We start from the raw sequence: 17,482 nt of genomic DNA, 5'->3' as shown, positions 1-17,482 counted from the left end.
TGCACACAGACCAAAAGTGTGAGACTGAATAACTGACTTAGCTCCATACATGTAAAATTAGCTGCACTATAACTTGCCACTAACGCAGTGAAGAACAGTAGAGTAATTTGCTGTGATTCAAAGTTAGCTCTTTAAGCCCTTAAAAACCCAACATGTAAAATAGACACCAGGAATGTTGTAACATCCATTATAAACAACTTTATTTATGCAAAGAGCAAGAGTTTCAGAGTCTCATTTGTATGGATACCATCTCACATAACACTACACTACACTACACACAGAAATCAAAATAGCGTGATGCATCAAATGAACAAATCCACAAGGGCCGTGACGAGGATTCACATATAGATTCACATTTTGTTCATCTCACATAGATATTGTCCAGCAGGACGCAACCCGTTCTCGCAAATTCGTAGTCAATATTGACTTATTAACTACGTGCATAGGTGATATGCTAAACATAATAGATACCCTTAAAAAGATTCATAGAAAACACCTACCTTACCTAACCTTGTTAGTATCTTAAGATAAGCATCTTATTGCTTCGTAATTACAAATATTACTTAACCTATACCTATTATAGGTTAGGTAATAATTGTAATTACGAAGCAATAAGATGCTTATCTTAACATACTAAGTAGGTTAGGTAAGGTCGGTGTTTTCTATGAATCCTTTTAAGGGTATCTATTATGTTAAGTATGTCACCTATGCACATATTTAATAAGTCAATATTGACTTATTAAATTTGCGAGAACGGGTTGCAGGACGACACAGAAAAGGCAGCTAAAACTGCATGCGATAAGCCTGAAATTGAATTGGATATGGACATTCCAATCTCTGCTGTAAAAGCCGCAATATTTCAGGAAATTAGGGAAGACAGAAGAGCAGTCACTGACACACAAAGGCCAGGAAGCACAAGTATAAAGAACTATGGCATGTTTAGAACCGAGAAACATATTAGAATATTCTGCCAGCACAAAACATCCACTAGACAGTGTGACATTGTAATTGCCAGAATTAGGCTGGGATATCGATATCTATGGCAGGTGGCTGCAGATAATGATCCCCCAATGATGAACATTCCATTTATAAACTATGTGAACAAGAGCTGGGACATACTCTCCAACACTATATCTGTGATTGCCCTGTTATCAGTGACTTCATACCAAATGGTATGAGGTACTTTGAGCTCTGTAATTTGCTTCATACACTCAGGCATATTGGAAGATATTCTTATGCTGTACCCAGATTTTGCCAGTAGGAGGCTAATAGATCATCAGCCTTACATTTTATGCTCTCACCAGACTCTTAGTCAGATATGTTTTTGTATTTGAAGCTGGTATTTTCTCCCCTGATTCCATTGACAACACATAGCACCGCTCCTGTGCCAGGTAAGTCCACTACGGGCTCACCATAGCCCGTGCTACTTGTCCCGCTCCTGTGCCAAGTAAGCTACCGGCTCACCATAGCCCGTGCTACTTGGAACTTGTTCCGAGTAGCTGAATCTATAACAACAACAATCCCCTGATTCCATGTATGACTAACCATCCTGTGAGGAATATTAGAAGAACTTATAGCTAATATCTTATCTACACTGTGTAATCTTTCATATAGAATACGGTAGCAGCACATTGCTGTGTATACCTAAGCCTGTTAAAAAAAATGGACAGATGAGGTTGAAACTGACTTAAGAACTTTTATGTAAGCTTGTAAGAAAGCTAAACAAGAGATTGATCTAATAACATCCACAGGATGAACAACCCAGCGGGTTTTCTTCCTATTGGGGAGTGTTGTACATGCTGCTATGGCGGTATGACCACTCACAAGTTGAGTGGCGCTGCCCAATAAACTCGCCCCTCTGGGCAAAATTTAAAATTTATCTAACACATTCTCTGACAACCTTAAACATGGAACGCTGAAACTGTATGCCTATTTATCTATGTATCTTACAGGTTTTCTCCCCCATGGTACATCGCCATCTGTACTTATTCCCATTCCCATTTATATCCATAAATGATAGAACAATTCTATCTTGTTCTGAGGAAGACCTAGACTGGTCGAAAACGCATTCAGCAATCTCTTATTGGTTTTTCTAATAAGAGATAATAATATCTTATATGTAATAATAATATCATATAATAATAATAATACTATTACTACTAATAATAATAATCATTTGTATTCAAAAGAAGGTACAATTGAAAGTGGGCTTTCCGCAGCTTAGTTGCCCAAACAAAAATTTCGTTTTCTCTATCGACTTCTAAAGTTAAAGAAACCTATAATTTGGGGGGTTTCTACTGTAAATGTAAAGCATTTCTCACCTTACTTAATCCCCATTGTCGAGACAAGAAGCCTGTACTTCCTGTCTCAAGTACGTCATCTAGGTGAGTGCGTCACGCTGATTACTTAGTATTGAGTACTTATACATATATAATTATATAAGCTAGCGGGCGGACGCGTGGAGGAGACTCTGTTGTTTACCGAGCCATTACCTAGTAACATCCTGACCTCCCCGAGCCTAGCCTTCACAAGGTGCTGAGTGAATATCCTGGGAAGGTGCAAGAGTGGCGAGAAGTGCCGAGGGTGGACAATCTCAACAGAAACGAATCAGATATGCCAATCACACAGTACCAATCCACAAATATGATTGGCAATGTGGAATCATCATCGTAACTGAAATGAGGTTCATATCGGCGTACTGAGGGGTTCCTACAGTGAAGGTGGGGGGGGGGGAGGGGAGGGGTTGATGTGGGGTCAGGAGAGGGGGGTGGGTCTCTGGTGTCCCAACGAGTGTTTATAAAAATATGTTTGGGGGAAAGAAAAAAAAAGAGGTACCTTGACTCTTGGAAAATCAGCAGTCGTGTATTGAATTCATCGAGCTCACAGTGTGTAAGATTACAAGTGATTCATTCACCATTGTGCAGTGACATAAAAGACGATTATACCAGGGTTTAAGTGGATGGTTGAGGGGCCACTGGGCTAACAACACTACAGACCAAGCATGACCAAGCAATCTGCCCGAAACGCTTTGCGTAATAGTGGCTTTAGGCATTGTATGTACTAGCTCTATCTATAGAGCCAACAAACTTTGTAAAATCTCTTTATGTATGTACCTTTACCTAAATAAAAATTATTATTATTATTATTATTATTATTATTATTATTATTATGACAGGGCGGATCTCATAGAAAGCTTCAAAATACTAAACAATTTGAACGATGTTGATCCGGACAGTTTCTTCAAAAGGTCAGATGTAACACGAACGAGGAGCAACGGGTTCAAGCTCAACAAGCCACAATGTAGGAGAGAAAACAGGAGATACTTTTTATCACCCATAGGGTTATAAACCCGTGGAACCGCTTACCCGCCGAAGCCGTGAAGGCCAAAACTTTGCTGGGGTTTAAAATACAACTAGAAAAGATCATTAGGGCAAATGGGGGACCTTTGACAAGTGCCAAAGGTTCCCGCCATTTGAAAACAAGTCACATTTAAGGCCTTTATCAGGTGAGGATTTACTAAAGCTTCATCGAGTGATACGATAAACTCCAACAATAAGTCTCCTTTCATATTACGAATTTCTTCATTGTTATCAACTTTTTTACTGTATTAAACCAACCAACCATAATTATTTATGTTGTAATATGTTTATTACATAATATATTCACATTTCACTCCCACTAACTGTCTACACAAATGCGTTTTAGAGTATTTCCACCGTTTTCTAAAACATATTTCATTAACTTCATTCATCATCATTTTTTTTTAATATCATTTAAGTTTTTTTATCAAATCCTTTTCATTGTATATATATATTTAAACGTTTAATGAGACAATGGATATGAGGATGATTTGACCAAGGGGTGAGAATCACTCACGGATATGAAAAGTATATAATCACTGCTGTGGATTAACTCATGGATATGTGGAGGATATAATAAAAGGTATGATTCTCCCCATGGATATGATGAAGATATAACCAAGGGGACGGATCACCTATTGATATGAGAAAGATATGATCACGGATCAACCACGGAAAAGAGGAGGATATCATCTCGGATGGATCAAACAAGAATCTGAGAAAGTTATGACCAAAGGTATGGATCAACCGTGGAAATGATGAGGATATGATTAGGGATATGAATCAACCAATTCATATGACCCCTGCTGTGTATCAACCACGGATATGAGAAGGATGTATCCACTGGTGTGTATTAACCATGGATAAGAGGGTAAAATTATTACAGGTGTGGATACGAGAAGGATATAACCACTCACGTTGAAGGATACTATCCATTAACTATGGATAATAACCCAACAATCACTGCAAGACGGCCTTCCAATTCATAAATCACTTAGTTATTAATTCAATTTGAGCAAAACTTACCCTACATTTGCCAAGCCCACCGCTGGTGACCTCTGAAGCAACAGGAAACGGGTCTGTTATTGACCTGTGAACGCGTCAACAAACAAGTTGTGTGCAAGGAAGACAGATGTAACAACTTGCATTGCATCTAACCCTCATAAAGAATACTTGAACGCCTCAAAGCCAACTGTCAAACTCATTCCACTGGATGAATTCATCCCTGGTAACGTAACCCCCTTACACTAATCTCCCTCACTCGCTATATCTCGTCATTATCCACATTCTACAGCCACGTTATTGTGACTCATCGTTGGCAAATGCTATCTATCTACTCTATCCATAATTGGCTAACGAGCCATGGCTGCGATAGCACAATCGACTTGAGAATGGTCCAGGACGGACCGAAACGTCGTCGTCTCTTCAACTTCTAGTGTGTGGTCTGGTCAACGAAGCATGGCTGCCTTACCAACCTTTAGTGAGGTTTTATTCAAACAATTAAGTTCATCACAACATCAGGAGGGTTCCCAGACTTACAGACCTGTCAAAATACTGTCGAATCGGCCAGGTATTGCTGATAAGATAGTGAGCCGCTGAAAAATGGGCTCCCATTGTGTACGTCACAAGCGGTGGAAATAATGCCCGCTGTTGGTTGATTATAACTGTGTGTGTGTGCCACGTCACTAGCAGGGAGGGAATGGGAGAAGACGAAGGAAGGAAGGAACGGAACGGGGGGTGAGGGGAAGGAAAGAGGAGAAGAAGAAAGAAAGAACGGGAGGGAAATAGATTGTGAAAGGTGAGAACAAACCTGGATAGTGTTAAAGGGAGGACTTTCAGAAAAATATATCTATAATATATATATATATATATATATATATATATATATATATATATATATATATATATATATATATATATATATATATGTCTCATTGAATATGACAGCATATTCTGTATTAACTATCTTCTGGTTGAGGGCTTCTATCCCTGTAACTAGTATTCTTGCAAGAATATTTTATATTCAATGAGACATGTATAAAAGAAAACCTGCTGCCAGTATACACCAATATATATATATATATATATATATATATATATATATATATATATATATATATATATATATATATATATATATATATATATATATATATATATATATACAGGACACACAAACCAGACAAGAACTGGAGGTCATCTTTATCAAATAATCACCAATTACACTTTCATCCAAAGGGAATTAATTGTCCAAATTTAGTATTATCATACAAAGCTCTACTAATAAATAACACCGGAATAGGGAGTATGATTCTTAAAAGTGCTAATGATACAATCATATATGGCATGCCATGAAAAAATTGCCCAGGAGAAAACACTGTCAGAAACTTCGCAATGCTGGATATAGGACCTTATGGCAGAGTGTGACGTGTTGATTAGGTAATCTTAGATACAGATAAGGAGTCATTCCTCATGAGGAATGACTCAAGGAGATGGTGACTTGACGTCCAGTTCTGCTGTAGTGAATATTACCTCAAAATGTATTTAAGTCTCATCAACCTCTCATACCTTTCTAATGATAAATTATGACCCTTAGTGGATAAAAATGAGATTAATTATTGGTAATAAAAAATAATATATTAATGGATTAAAGACTGAGAAGATTATCTACAAAAGACATTGTCAAACTAGCAATTAATAATAAATAATTAGGGAAAGCAAACATAGATCATAAAGTGTACTTGACATGTTAAGTCAAATCCTTTTTTTGCTGTTGGTAGCTGTAAGAAATCAAAGCCACAGGAAGAACTGGATAATTAGAATAGGGTGGGATTAAATAAAGGATTTCATCTCTGTCTTTACTGAAGAACTTGAAAATTCCCAGAAATTTAACACATTTATAATTAATAAAACAATTTAAATAAATAAATATTTATTAGGGGAGAAGTTAGATATGAATTAAAACAACTCTAAAGTCAAACAAGGGCCAATTAGGCCCTGACGAAGTACTCTCCAGAGTTTCAGGAGAGTGTATTGTGGTGCTAAGTCACCCCTTGTTAACTGTGCTTAAAAAGTTCTCAGAGGCACTGCGCCACAATTTTCATAAGTAGCGAATGAAGTTCTAATATAAAACAAAAATATATAAATAGATCACTGGTATCAAACTGTCATTCAAAATGCTTTATGGTAATTGATGGATAATTAGTTCTATTTGTAGGACTCTGAAGCTCTATTAAAAGAGAGAACAGAGGCACCAGATATCAGACAAAAACAACTGAATTGATCAAATCAGTTGTTGAAGCTGCTCAGTACGAAAGTACCCGGCACTGATTTAGGATATAAATGACACTGTCTTTACTGTTTGGACACTCTATGTGGGTCCATTTTGACACTGCTGGTGGAGTAAGCACAATGAGTTGTCATATATATTATAACCGATAACATTTCTTTCATTCGATATGAAAATTTTCGGTTATTTCCAAGAAAAGGCGCAAGATTTAAGGGATAATCAGCCTCAGGATAGAAACAAGGAAATACTAGAATTTTTGGCATTGATCGTAGAGCCAAATAGTGTGTATCGCATTCGTTTTATCGGCTCAAGACAGGTAGGCTCTGTTTCAATACTGTTCAGGACTTTCTCAGAGATCTTATAGCGCCAAGCTTCGTATTGCTTATTGCTGTTTTTAATAGTGCTCATAACATTGTTGACGGACTGATTGGACATATGAGACGAGATATAATCTTCCATATTGTCTGGCAAAGTGGCATCGCCGTAGAGGAATTGTAAGATTTCTCCGATGATGCTATGCGGATGGATGCTTAGATCTTCGTACTTAATCTGTATTAATTTTGAGGGAAACTGCTTGTGAAGTTTGTCATACACGTTCATGTCCTCTTGTAAGCCTATGCATCGGTCATGGGGATTTTTATTCCAATTTTTAAATCTATTAATGGAGTTGAGAGACCCACGAGGGTCCCTGGTGAGGTGAATTATTTTAAGGTTTAAAAGTGGATCTGATAGCAAGTTGGTCATCCATGATAACCTAGCGCGAATGACCTTGATGATTCTGATTGGCGCTGCCAAGCACGCTCCTTTCAAGCTCAGGGAGCTGATACACGACTCCATGGATTTCCTGTCTTCATTTTTTGTGCAGTTCTTAGCGTTTGGGTTGAAGTAGCTGAGGAAAAGAATCTTTGTTTTCAGCCATTTCTCGAAGTCGGGACGATAGTGGCAGGTGAAGACGTCGGCCAGGTACTGCGCCACGCACTGCTCGTCTTCGATACATTTCCTCTTTTCCACTGGCCACAGCGGCTCGAAAAACACGACAGACTCGTTTGCCACAGAGAGGATTTCCGTCAGCAACGTCGAGCCGCTTCGAGGCATAGAGCTCAATAGAAGCACTAGAACAGGAGGAGTGAAATTGGGACCCATCTCCGGAACTTCAATTTTCTGGAGCTTCGTCGAAGCATTATTTGTGTTGAGGTGTCCAGCAGCGCCTCCAGCAGGAGAAGGATCCTTGTCAGTGGTGATTTCCTCAGCTAATTTGTCTACGACTGTAGGCTCCTGGTCATAGCCGTCTCCGCCCAAGGCGCTCACCACCTCCCACACACTCATTCTCTTCTCTGTAAATATAATTGAATTAAGTAAATATTATTTCACGAAAGATTCAAATACATCAAGAATTTTAGATTGTATCCGGGGCGTGAAACGTTTCGAACTTACAAGATATTCATATCTATGAACTCATCAACTCGTTGCGAGAAGAATTCAATTTCGCCGTAAAGTAAAGATGTTTCGAACCACTTTCCTTTGACGACCGAAGACATTCGAATTAATAGTGACTAAACAAAATAAATAAATTAATAAATAATACCAAAATAAACGTTCTGTTCCACGAAATACTCAAGAATATTAAATTATCACGCTAAATATATTTATATCCAAACATAATACAATATTTTCTCGTTTGGAAACCAAGAAAACCACCAAGTCACTGAAAACCTTAGTAATAAGGGCAGTTAACGAAGTCCCCTGAAACGATAAAATAGTTCGTCTTCCTCCTCATAAAACCCACCATAGGATTGGTGATCTTCATGGTTGCAGGTCTTCATGGTCGCAGGTCTTCAGGTCTTCATGGTCTTCATGGTCTTCATGGTCACAGGTCTTCATGGTCACAGGTCTTCATGGTCGCAGGTCTTCAGGTCTTCATGGTCGCAGGTCTTCAGGTCTTCATGGTCGCAGGTCTTCATGGTCGCAGGTCTTCAGGTCTTCATAGTCGCAGGTCTTCAGGTCTTCATGGTCGCAGGTCTTCATGGTCGCAGGTCTTCATGGTCTTCATGGTCGCAGGTCTTCATGGTCTTCATGGTCACAGGTCTTCATGGTCGCAGGTCTTCATGGTCTTCCTGGTCGCAGGTCTTCATGGTCTTCCTGGTCGCAGGTCTTCATGGTCGCAGGTCTTCATGGTCGCAGGTCTTCATGGTCTTCCTGGTCGCAGGTCTTCATGGTCTTCCTGGTCGCAGGTCTTCATGGTCTTCCTGGTCGCAGGTCTTCATGGTCGCAGGTCTTCATGGTCTTCCTGGTCGCAGGTCTTCATGGTCTTCCTGGTCGCAGGTCTTCATGGTCTTCATGGTCGCAGGTCTTCATGGTCGCAGGTCTTCATGGTCTTCATGGTCGCAGGTCTTCATGGTCTTCCTGGTCGCAGGTCTTCATGGTCTTCATGGTCGCAGGTCTTCATGGTCTTCATGGTCGCAGGTCTTCATGGTCTTCATGGTCGCAGGTTGCAGTTCAATGTGCAAGACGACGCTTTATACCTGACCAGAACAACCTCTGCAGTTGGGTACCCTCAGGATCCTCGTCCTTTAAGAGTTTCATTTGTCCGTCTAGGATTTGATGGTGGAATTCTGGGGTGGCTGTATACTCCTCCTTCAGAATACCTCGTTCGGAAATACCTAGTTTATCCACATATCACCAGTATCAGCTACTGGTACTGGTAATGGCTCCACGGACCCTTCACTTACCCATTCATGTCCGTGTCACCTTTTGGGTGGCTTAATCTTTTTCAATCAATCACTCGTTACGTTGCGGGCTGATGCCCCGAGAAGACTTTTCAGGTGTGGCTCAGGTATGTCTAATTTGTGGGTGCTATCGTCTCTGTTTACTCTGTCGAGGACCATTTGTATGGTGGTGTCAACTGGGACGTTGGTAAATAGGGATTCAACGTCTAGTGAAGCAATAATTCCTTCGGCCTGCATAGTTTTTATATGTTGGAAACGTTGTGTAAAATTATAATGAGTACAATACATTATAAAATTAATTTATTGTTCTTTTAGTCATCCTTGAACAAATCCTTTGGTGAAATCTTCTAGTTAAACCAAGATGTAGGAGCAATAGTCAGAGGGATAGAAGCCCTAAACAAGAAAATAATCAACACGGAATATAGTCATATTCAATGAAACATGTCTGAATGAAAACCTGATGCCAGTATACACCTATATATATAAATTTATGTAAATACGTTTTGAGTTTTTAAAAGAAACAGGTTCTATAATGTATTAATTATAAGGCAAAGTCGGTGTTATTGACAAATTACCACACATTCATGGCTTAGATTTGCGCACACGCACACACACACACACACACACACACACACACACACACACACACACACACACACACACACACCCACACACACGTACATTAATCAATGGGTCATTAAGTACACCCACCTTCAAGGCAAGTAAATTTGATCACTGGATGACCGAAACGATTTACCCATACATGAATTAATTCAACATAGACATTAACAGAGAAAGAAATAAACAAGAAAATGTATCCAATTTGAATTAACTGCAATGAATGCAATAAATCAAAGAGTTTTATTACACCAAAAACAAAATTTTGTTACACCAACAAAATAAAAGCACTGACTTATGAACAAGTAATTAAAAATTCGTTTATTAACCCCTTGAAAATCAAATGAATTCAATGTCGAGATATTTAGTGCATGTGAAACTAAAGCTCCTTATTACTTCAGAGGTCCTGAGGCAGTTTTGGGGCTGCTTCTGGACACAGATGAAATAAATAAAGGAACTGAGGACAGGAAATCTTGCAGGCTGGAACGAAAGGCACGAATTAGACATATATATATATATATATATATATATATATATATATATATATATATATATATATATATATATATATATATATATATATATATATACACACCATAAAAAGGGGGGGGGTAGGAGAAGCGAACACTCTTATGTATTCAGAGTTAAATGGCAAGTTTTTCCCTGAATGCTCTGTGTTCCCTTCTCTGAGGCTGTGGGTCCCTATAATTGCACCAGAGGTGGTCCCCCCTCTCTATATATATTATATATATATATATATATATATATATATATATATATATATATATATATATATATATATATATATATAATATCTGGCGATTCCCAAATCTAGATTTTTTTGTGCTGTAGCGTAATGGTTAGCTCAATCGCCTTGCAATTGAGAGAACCCGGGTGTCAACCCTGAACAAGGTAGGACGATTGGGCACCGTTCCTGCAATTTCCTCGCCCAGTACACCCAATAACAACTGAGGACCTGGATTCACACACATACAGCCTCTTCTTCCTTAATGGAATTCCACCAGAAAACACAATAGCAAATAGCAAAAGAAATTTGGTAAAGGGTCGACTTCTGACCCTTTTCAGGATGACACCCACAACAGATGCTTAACTCCTATTTATTATTATGTAAATGGATGCATCAGGTGAAAGGAAACGTGCCCAACCCTTTTAGTTCTGCTCGGGGATTGAACCCCGGGTTAATCGATTGTGAGTCGAGGACGTAGACCACTGCACACCAATATATTTGTTTCCGATCTCTTGTCACTGATGAAGGAGCTAGTGAACAGCGATATCGCTGCTATCATACACAGGAATCTCGCTATCATACACAGGAATCTCGCTACCATACACAAGGAACTCACTAATATTCACAAGGACCTCGCTGCTGCCATGCACAAAAAACACACTGCTATCATACATAAAGAACTCACTGCTATCATACACAAGGATTTCGCTGCTATCATACACAAGGACCTCGCTGCTATCATACACAAGGATTTCGCTGCTATCATACACAAGGACCTCGCTGCTATCATACACAAGAAACACCCTATTATACACAAGGAACTCGCAGCTATCATACACGTGGACCTAGTTGCTACCTCACCTCTGATGTAGCTGTAGGTGAGCAGGAGGGTGAGGGCGAGGTAGAACACCATCATCATGACTACAAACACGACGAATCCTTTAATAATCTTGACCTTGAGAGCCATGTCTGGCGGAGTAGCGACGCTGGAGAGGTGGGAACGAAGGATTTAGCGAGAGCTGGCGAACGGGGATCTGGCGGGTTGAGGATTCTAGTGTGATCACGAGGGAGTTGTGTAATTTCGCGAGAGGGCTTTCAAGAGCTCGCGAAAAGATTCCGGGAGTTTGCGAAGACTTGCAATGAGTTCGAGAGGTGTGTTAGTTAGCATGAGAGTTCTCTGGATGTTTTGGTAAGTGTACAAGGTGTTTTTTCCATCTTCTTTTGCCTTTCGACTCCCGGGAGCAAGCGCGCTGTCTCTCTCTCTCTCCCTCTGCCTCCCTACGTACACTGATATGCTGCGATAGCGACATTGCTGGACCCTCTAGTACTGTCCTCTTATCGCTCCCTCAATAGTGACTCGTTTTCCGTATCTAACGCGGTGACTGAACCATTTCCTCGTAATCACTTTCTCCTTCACGGATCACCAATTTCAATCTCGCAGAAAACTCATATTAGAATTAAAACACAAGTTTACGCTGAAGGATATGCGTTAATGTCTTTCCTCATTCTGGCGACGGATTGTATAGGTGTTCAGGTGGTGATAGGTCGCTTCGTGACCCTTTTTACAGGAAACATCCTACCTACAGTCTCTAGCCACAAGATCTAAGAAGTTATCCCTCTATCCACAATGTATAGGGTCGATTGATGCTCATTTTTTGTAAGCTGATGGAAGTGTTAATACCTTATTAACATTGATGGAGAATGGGTTTCAAAGACTTTAGAAATCTTTGTCGAAGAATTTAAGGTCAGCAAATCTGTCGTGAATCTCATTCCTTAAGTATTAAAGCTTGCTGCAGGACGTTTATGTGAGGGCTTCAGCACGAAGATGACGTATACTCTACAGGAATGTCAAGGCTGACAAGTTGTGAAACACTGCTTTCTGAAAGTCGTCTTTCGAAAAGTCTGAATTTTATTTCAAAGGAACAGCGAGTCATTAAACAAAATTAATACAGCACCCACAGACTCCTCCCTTTGACTGAACATGACAGACAAAAAAACAGTACTAACCAGTTTACACTCAGTAGGGAGTGAGTTCTATACTCTCGCTCTGATCTCTAGTAGGAGAAGAAGCACATTGCCTAAGAGGCAGACCAGTACGGTAAGAGATACCCATATGTTTCCCAATACGATGTTTCAAGTTTCGTCCCCACATATAAGGTATTTGCCCGAAACGTTGTACGTACTAGTGGCTTTAGGCATAGTATATACTAGCACTATATAGAAATAAAAACATTCTGTTTGTAACTCACTTTGTATGTATGTACTTTTACCTGAACATTATTATTTTTATTATTATATCCAGCATTACAGATCGAGCATTTAACAGATAAACATCAGATCTGAGTTCAGAGGATAGTAGATTTATGCGTTTTAGATAGCTTCTAATGGTGTTTTTGTTAGTAAACATGATCTGAAAACAAATTTGTGGATAAATATGTTTAGGAGCAAGCCAAAGATCTAATGTAATAACTTACTGTACCTCACTATGGAGTAGCAATGGGGTTGGTATTAATCCTATCCGATCTTATCCTGGGGGAGCCTCAATAATTCGACCTTGAGGGGTGACCTCGATGTAAGCCTAACATACATATATATTTACTGGTTGCCTGTCCCCGACACAATGAATTATTATTGTTATGAATTATTGTTTTGTGAAAGTTACAAGAGTCTACCCTTAAACATTTGACGGTGACGAAAATTTTCTTCGTATCACAACATCAAAATTTTCTTCCTTGTTTAAACAGTAACTATAATAATCCTGAAATTCTTCACGAACTCGTTTGTTTGTAGTTAAACAAATAATAATTCAATGCTTTAATTCGAAATTAGCAAACATGGCAAATAGGATTGTTAATACCAGACCAAAATAATTTTCTAACTTGTAGATATCTTCAAATCACATTGTTATTGACCGTTTACAACAAAATATAATAACCTTCTTCAGGTACAAATTAATTCAAATCAAACGCCTTGAACAATTGTTTATATAAAATAATATTATATTATTAATATAACTGAATAGGCTGTCTGAAAGGAAGTTAGTTTATAACTGCAATTCGTTCCTGTTAGTTTCTGCGTCAAAGTTAGGCGAGACGGGATACCACCGACCTGTAGATATTCCTTCACCAATAAGGTTATAAAACCCGTGGAACTCCCTACCCGCTGAAGCCAAAAATGCCAAATTATCACATGATTTTAAAATCTTGGTAGAAAAACTAATTTTGAATACTGGGGGAGGACCAATGACAATACGGCGGCCTCCTGTCCCCGTCGAGGCCACTAGAGATAGTCTCAGGTATATATATAAATTAAGCTGTATAAAGGCGCAAAGCAAATCAAAGGTAGAATTATTTTCCCGGTATGTGTTCAGTGCTAAATGAACGCTTTCATGAACATTATAGTCTGTCTGTCTGTCTGTCTGTCTGTCAAACAGACAGACCAACACGATGACCCAGAACAGAGGAAAATGGAATTGTAGAAAAAACTCAAATTGAACCTATATCCCAATTTAAATTTTTTACTCATATATATATATATATATATATATATATATATATATATATATATATATATATATATATATATATATATATATATAAGGGGGGTGGTAGGAGAAGTGAACACTCTTTCGTATTCAGAGTTAAATGACAAGTTTTTCCCTGAATGCTCTGTGTTCCCTTCTCTGAGGCTGTGGGTCCCTATAATTGCACCAGTGGTGGTACCCCCTATATATATATATATATATATATATATATATATATATATATATATATATATATATATATATATTAATACATTTGGAACAAAGTCAATACAAAAGACTAGTAGACAGACGAACAAACACAAAATGCCATATGTTGACCAGACCACACACTAGAAAGTGAAGGGACGACGACGTTTCGGTCCGTCCTGAACCATTCTCAAGTCGATTGTGAGAACGGTCAATCGACAATCGACTTGAGAATGGTCCAGGGCGGACCGAAACGTCGTCGTCCCTTTACTTTCTAGTGTGTGGTTTGGTCAACATATTTCAGCCACATTATTGAGCCTCCTCGTCAGCTCATATATTGATAAATATAAAGCGAGAGAGATATAGGAGGACGGTGTCATGCCTGGTGTTCCGCAACACCTTTAAGGTTGCATACGTTACTGGATGCAACAGGGCAACTTTAGCTGATGGACGTTTTGCTTCGCAATATTCCTAGCCAGGTCCGGGCAAGCTGCGGAATCTCAGCTCATATACCCAACTAAACCGGACTAGACAAAGATCCATAAGCTAAAATATCAATTAAAGAATGATTAAGATGATTGGGTGATGATTAATGATTTGATTGGGATGATTAAGTGGATATTAACTGGAGTATTCAGTGGAAAAAGATCCATAACATTTATTGCAAGTTTATGTATCTTTCACATAGATTAGGTTAAGTTAGGTATATAGTTTGGTTAGGTTAGGTATTTAGGGGTCTGTTAGCAATTATTTGCATTTGCCATACATAGGTAAATCATTTACAGAGTTGCGATTCGAACAGAGATCGTCAGCGAAGCACTGTCCAAGAAATGTTTTGAATCGTGTGTTAAGAACGTGTCATTCATACACAGGGAGGTTGGTGGCTGCACACAGTTAATATTTGGCATTTATTGACGGGCTGTTTTTATGAGGACGCGCTGACTAAATGACTCACAAATGAGTGCGTTCGAAATTTAATCGAACAGTGTTTATCTCACTTCTCATTTTCGAATCTATCTCAAAATGCTTCACCCACGTACACCAAAAACAAATATTTGATATTAGTACCAAACCCCCTAACATAATCTACCCTAGGCCAAACCATACACGGAACTATAATATTAATTTACATTTCGAAATATATATAGATTTTGGTAAACTTTTAAAATATTCAATTGGGGGCAACAGCTGCTTAGCCAATTATATATAGCTTGAAGATAGATTAGCAAAACAAACAGAATTGCATAAAAACAAAAAAAAATAATCACGATATGTGTTTCCCTATTCAAATTCAATTACACTTTTGTAATGCTCGAAATATATATATATTATTGCTAAAATCTCAAAATCCGTTTTTCTCACAATTTCATTACTTTGTTTAAAATATCTGATTCGTAATTTTAAGCACTAAAAGGTGAATGTACATTCAATTTTTAGTTGCCATCTCTGTTATGATGGCTTTACCTCTTCTTTTTTTCATATAAAGTTTTAAGTAAAAGTTTAAATATTAAGTAAAAGTTGAGAAGTAAAGAGAAAGCAAAAAGAGTGAAAGATGACAAGTTAAATGAACACTGAAAAGTAAAGACACAGAAGTAAAATGAGAGTTCAGAAGTAAAAGATCAGAAGTGAAGTGAAAGTTCAGAAGTAAAGTTAAACTAAATAAATAAAATTAAAGTTGCAAATTAAAGTGAAAATAAAGAAGTAAAATGAAAGTTGAGAAGTAAAATGAAAATGGACAAGTAAAATGAAGGTAGAGAAATAGAGTGGAACTAAAGAAGTAAAAATAAAAGTATAGAAATAAAGTGAATATTTAACAATAAAGAGAAAAAATAAAAAATAAATTGAAAGTAAAGAAATTACAAAGTTAATAAACATAAATCCGAATATCAGTCCCCAAACTGAGTCATCAACAACATTTAATATCATATACAGGTAAAAAACAAAGCCACGCAACATAGCTACATCTCTAACAGTATCTTAGACGTTAACTGCTTCTCTTCCCGTTTCCTTGGAGCCCATCACAAGACTCGTTCATTACTGCGGTTATTATCGTTAATTATGCGTTATAATTATGCCTGTCTTTCCTACCTACCTATAACGACCATGTATATCAACTTCAGCCGTAATTAAACGCACATTTTTTGGGGGGTTAGGGTCGTGTCTGGCATCACTGTATCCTGGGAGAGAGATTTGGAAATGGGGTTCTAAACTTAGTGATAATATGGGTGGGTCTTGTACTTGCCTCTCTAAGTATGAACTTTTCTTGCAGTACACACACACACACACACACAAACACACACACACACACACACACACACACACACACACACACACACACACACACACACACACACACACACACATACATACACACGCAGGGACGTTAGAAAAATCTTTTTCAGTGTCAGAGTAGTTAACAAGTGGAATGCATTAGGCAATGATGTGGTGGAGGCTGACTCCATACACAGTTTCAAATGTAGATATGATAGAGCCTAGTAGGCTCAGGAATCTGCACATCATTTGATTGACGGTTACGAGGCGGGACCAAAGAGCCAGAGCTCAACCCCCGCAAGCACAACTAGCTGAGTACACACACACAGTGCTGTGCTCTCTCCCCTGAGAGCACTAAACCGTTACGACTATATAACACTTAGAAGGGATATGAGGATAAGGATTTAGGATGGGATGGAGGGAAGAAATGTTGCCCAACCACTTGGACGGTCGGGGAATTGAACGCCGACCTGCATGAAGCGACAGTTTCGCTTCTTACCCCAAGACGAGAGACCGTCGCTCTACCGTCCAATGATGACGGTAGGATTACAAACCATTGCAATGGTTTGTATAAGGTTTTACGAACAGTTTTTGATTCTATGACGATTTTCTAATTACTAACTGTAGCTTCTAAATCAAAATCTTGTGTAAACAGTATTTAATTATTCATATTACATGTTATTATTATGACTTTGATAAATAGTTTACTGTAGTGTCAACTAACCCAATTATAAATGTTAC

At 38.4% G+C, this 17,482-nt stretch overlaps 1 protein-coding gene across 2 annotated transcripts in view; it reads right to left on the bottom strand.

The window, feature by feature from the left end:
- Positions 1–12,058, bottom strand: part of LOC123769016 (carbohydrate sulfotransferase 3-like) — a 243,026-nt gene extending 230,968 nt beyond the window's left edge. The window contains exons 1-2 of one of the 2 annotated variants that reach the window (XM_045759960.2): positions 11,602–12,058; positions 5,550–7,982 (exon numbers count right to left, since the gene is read on the bottom strand). In XM_045759960.2, the coding sequence (XP_045615916.2) occupies positions 6,874–7,982; positions 11,602–11,707 (1,215 nt within the window). In that variant the 5' untranslated portion in view covers positions 11,708–12,058 and the 3' untranslated portion in view covers positions 5,550–6,873. Of the gene's footprint in view, positions 1–5,549; positions 7,983–11,601 lie in introns of those variants that run through there. The other variant, XM_069309201.1, reaches the window with a different exon arrangement.
- Between the last annotated feature and the right edge of the window lie 5,424 nt (positions 12,059–17,482).

Source organism: Procambarus clarkii, chromosome 64 (genome assembly GCF_040958095.1).
Source record: "Procambarus clarkii isolate CNS0578487 chromosome 64, FALCON_Pclarkii_2.0, whole genome shotgun sequence".
Taxonomy (NCBI): domain Eukaryota; kingdom Metazoa; phylum Arthropoda; class Malacostraca; order Decapoda; family Cambaridae; genus Procambarus; species Procambarus clarkii.
This window is presented reverse-complemented; position numbering and strand designations above follow the sequence as displayed.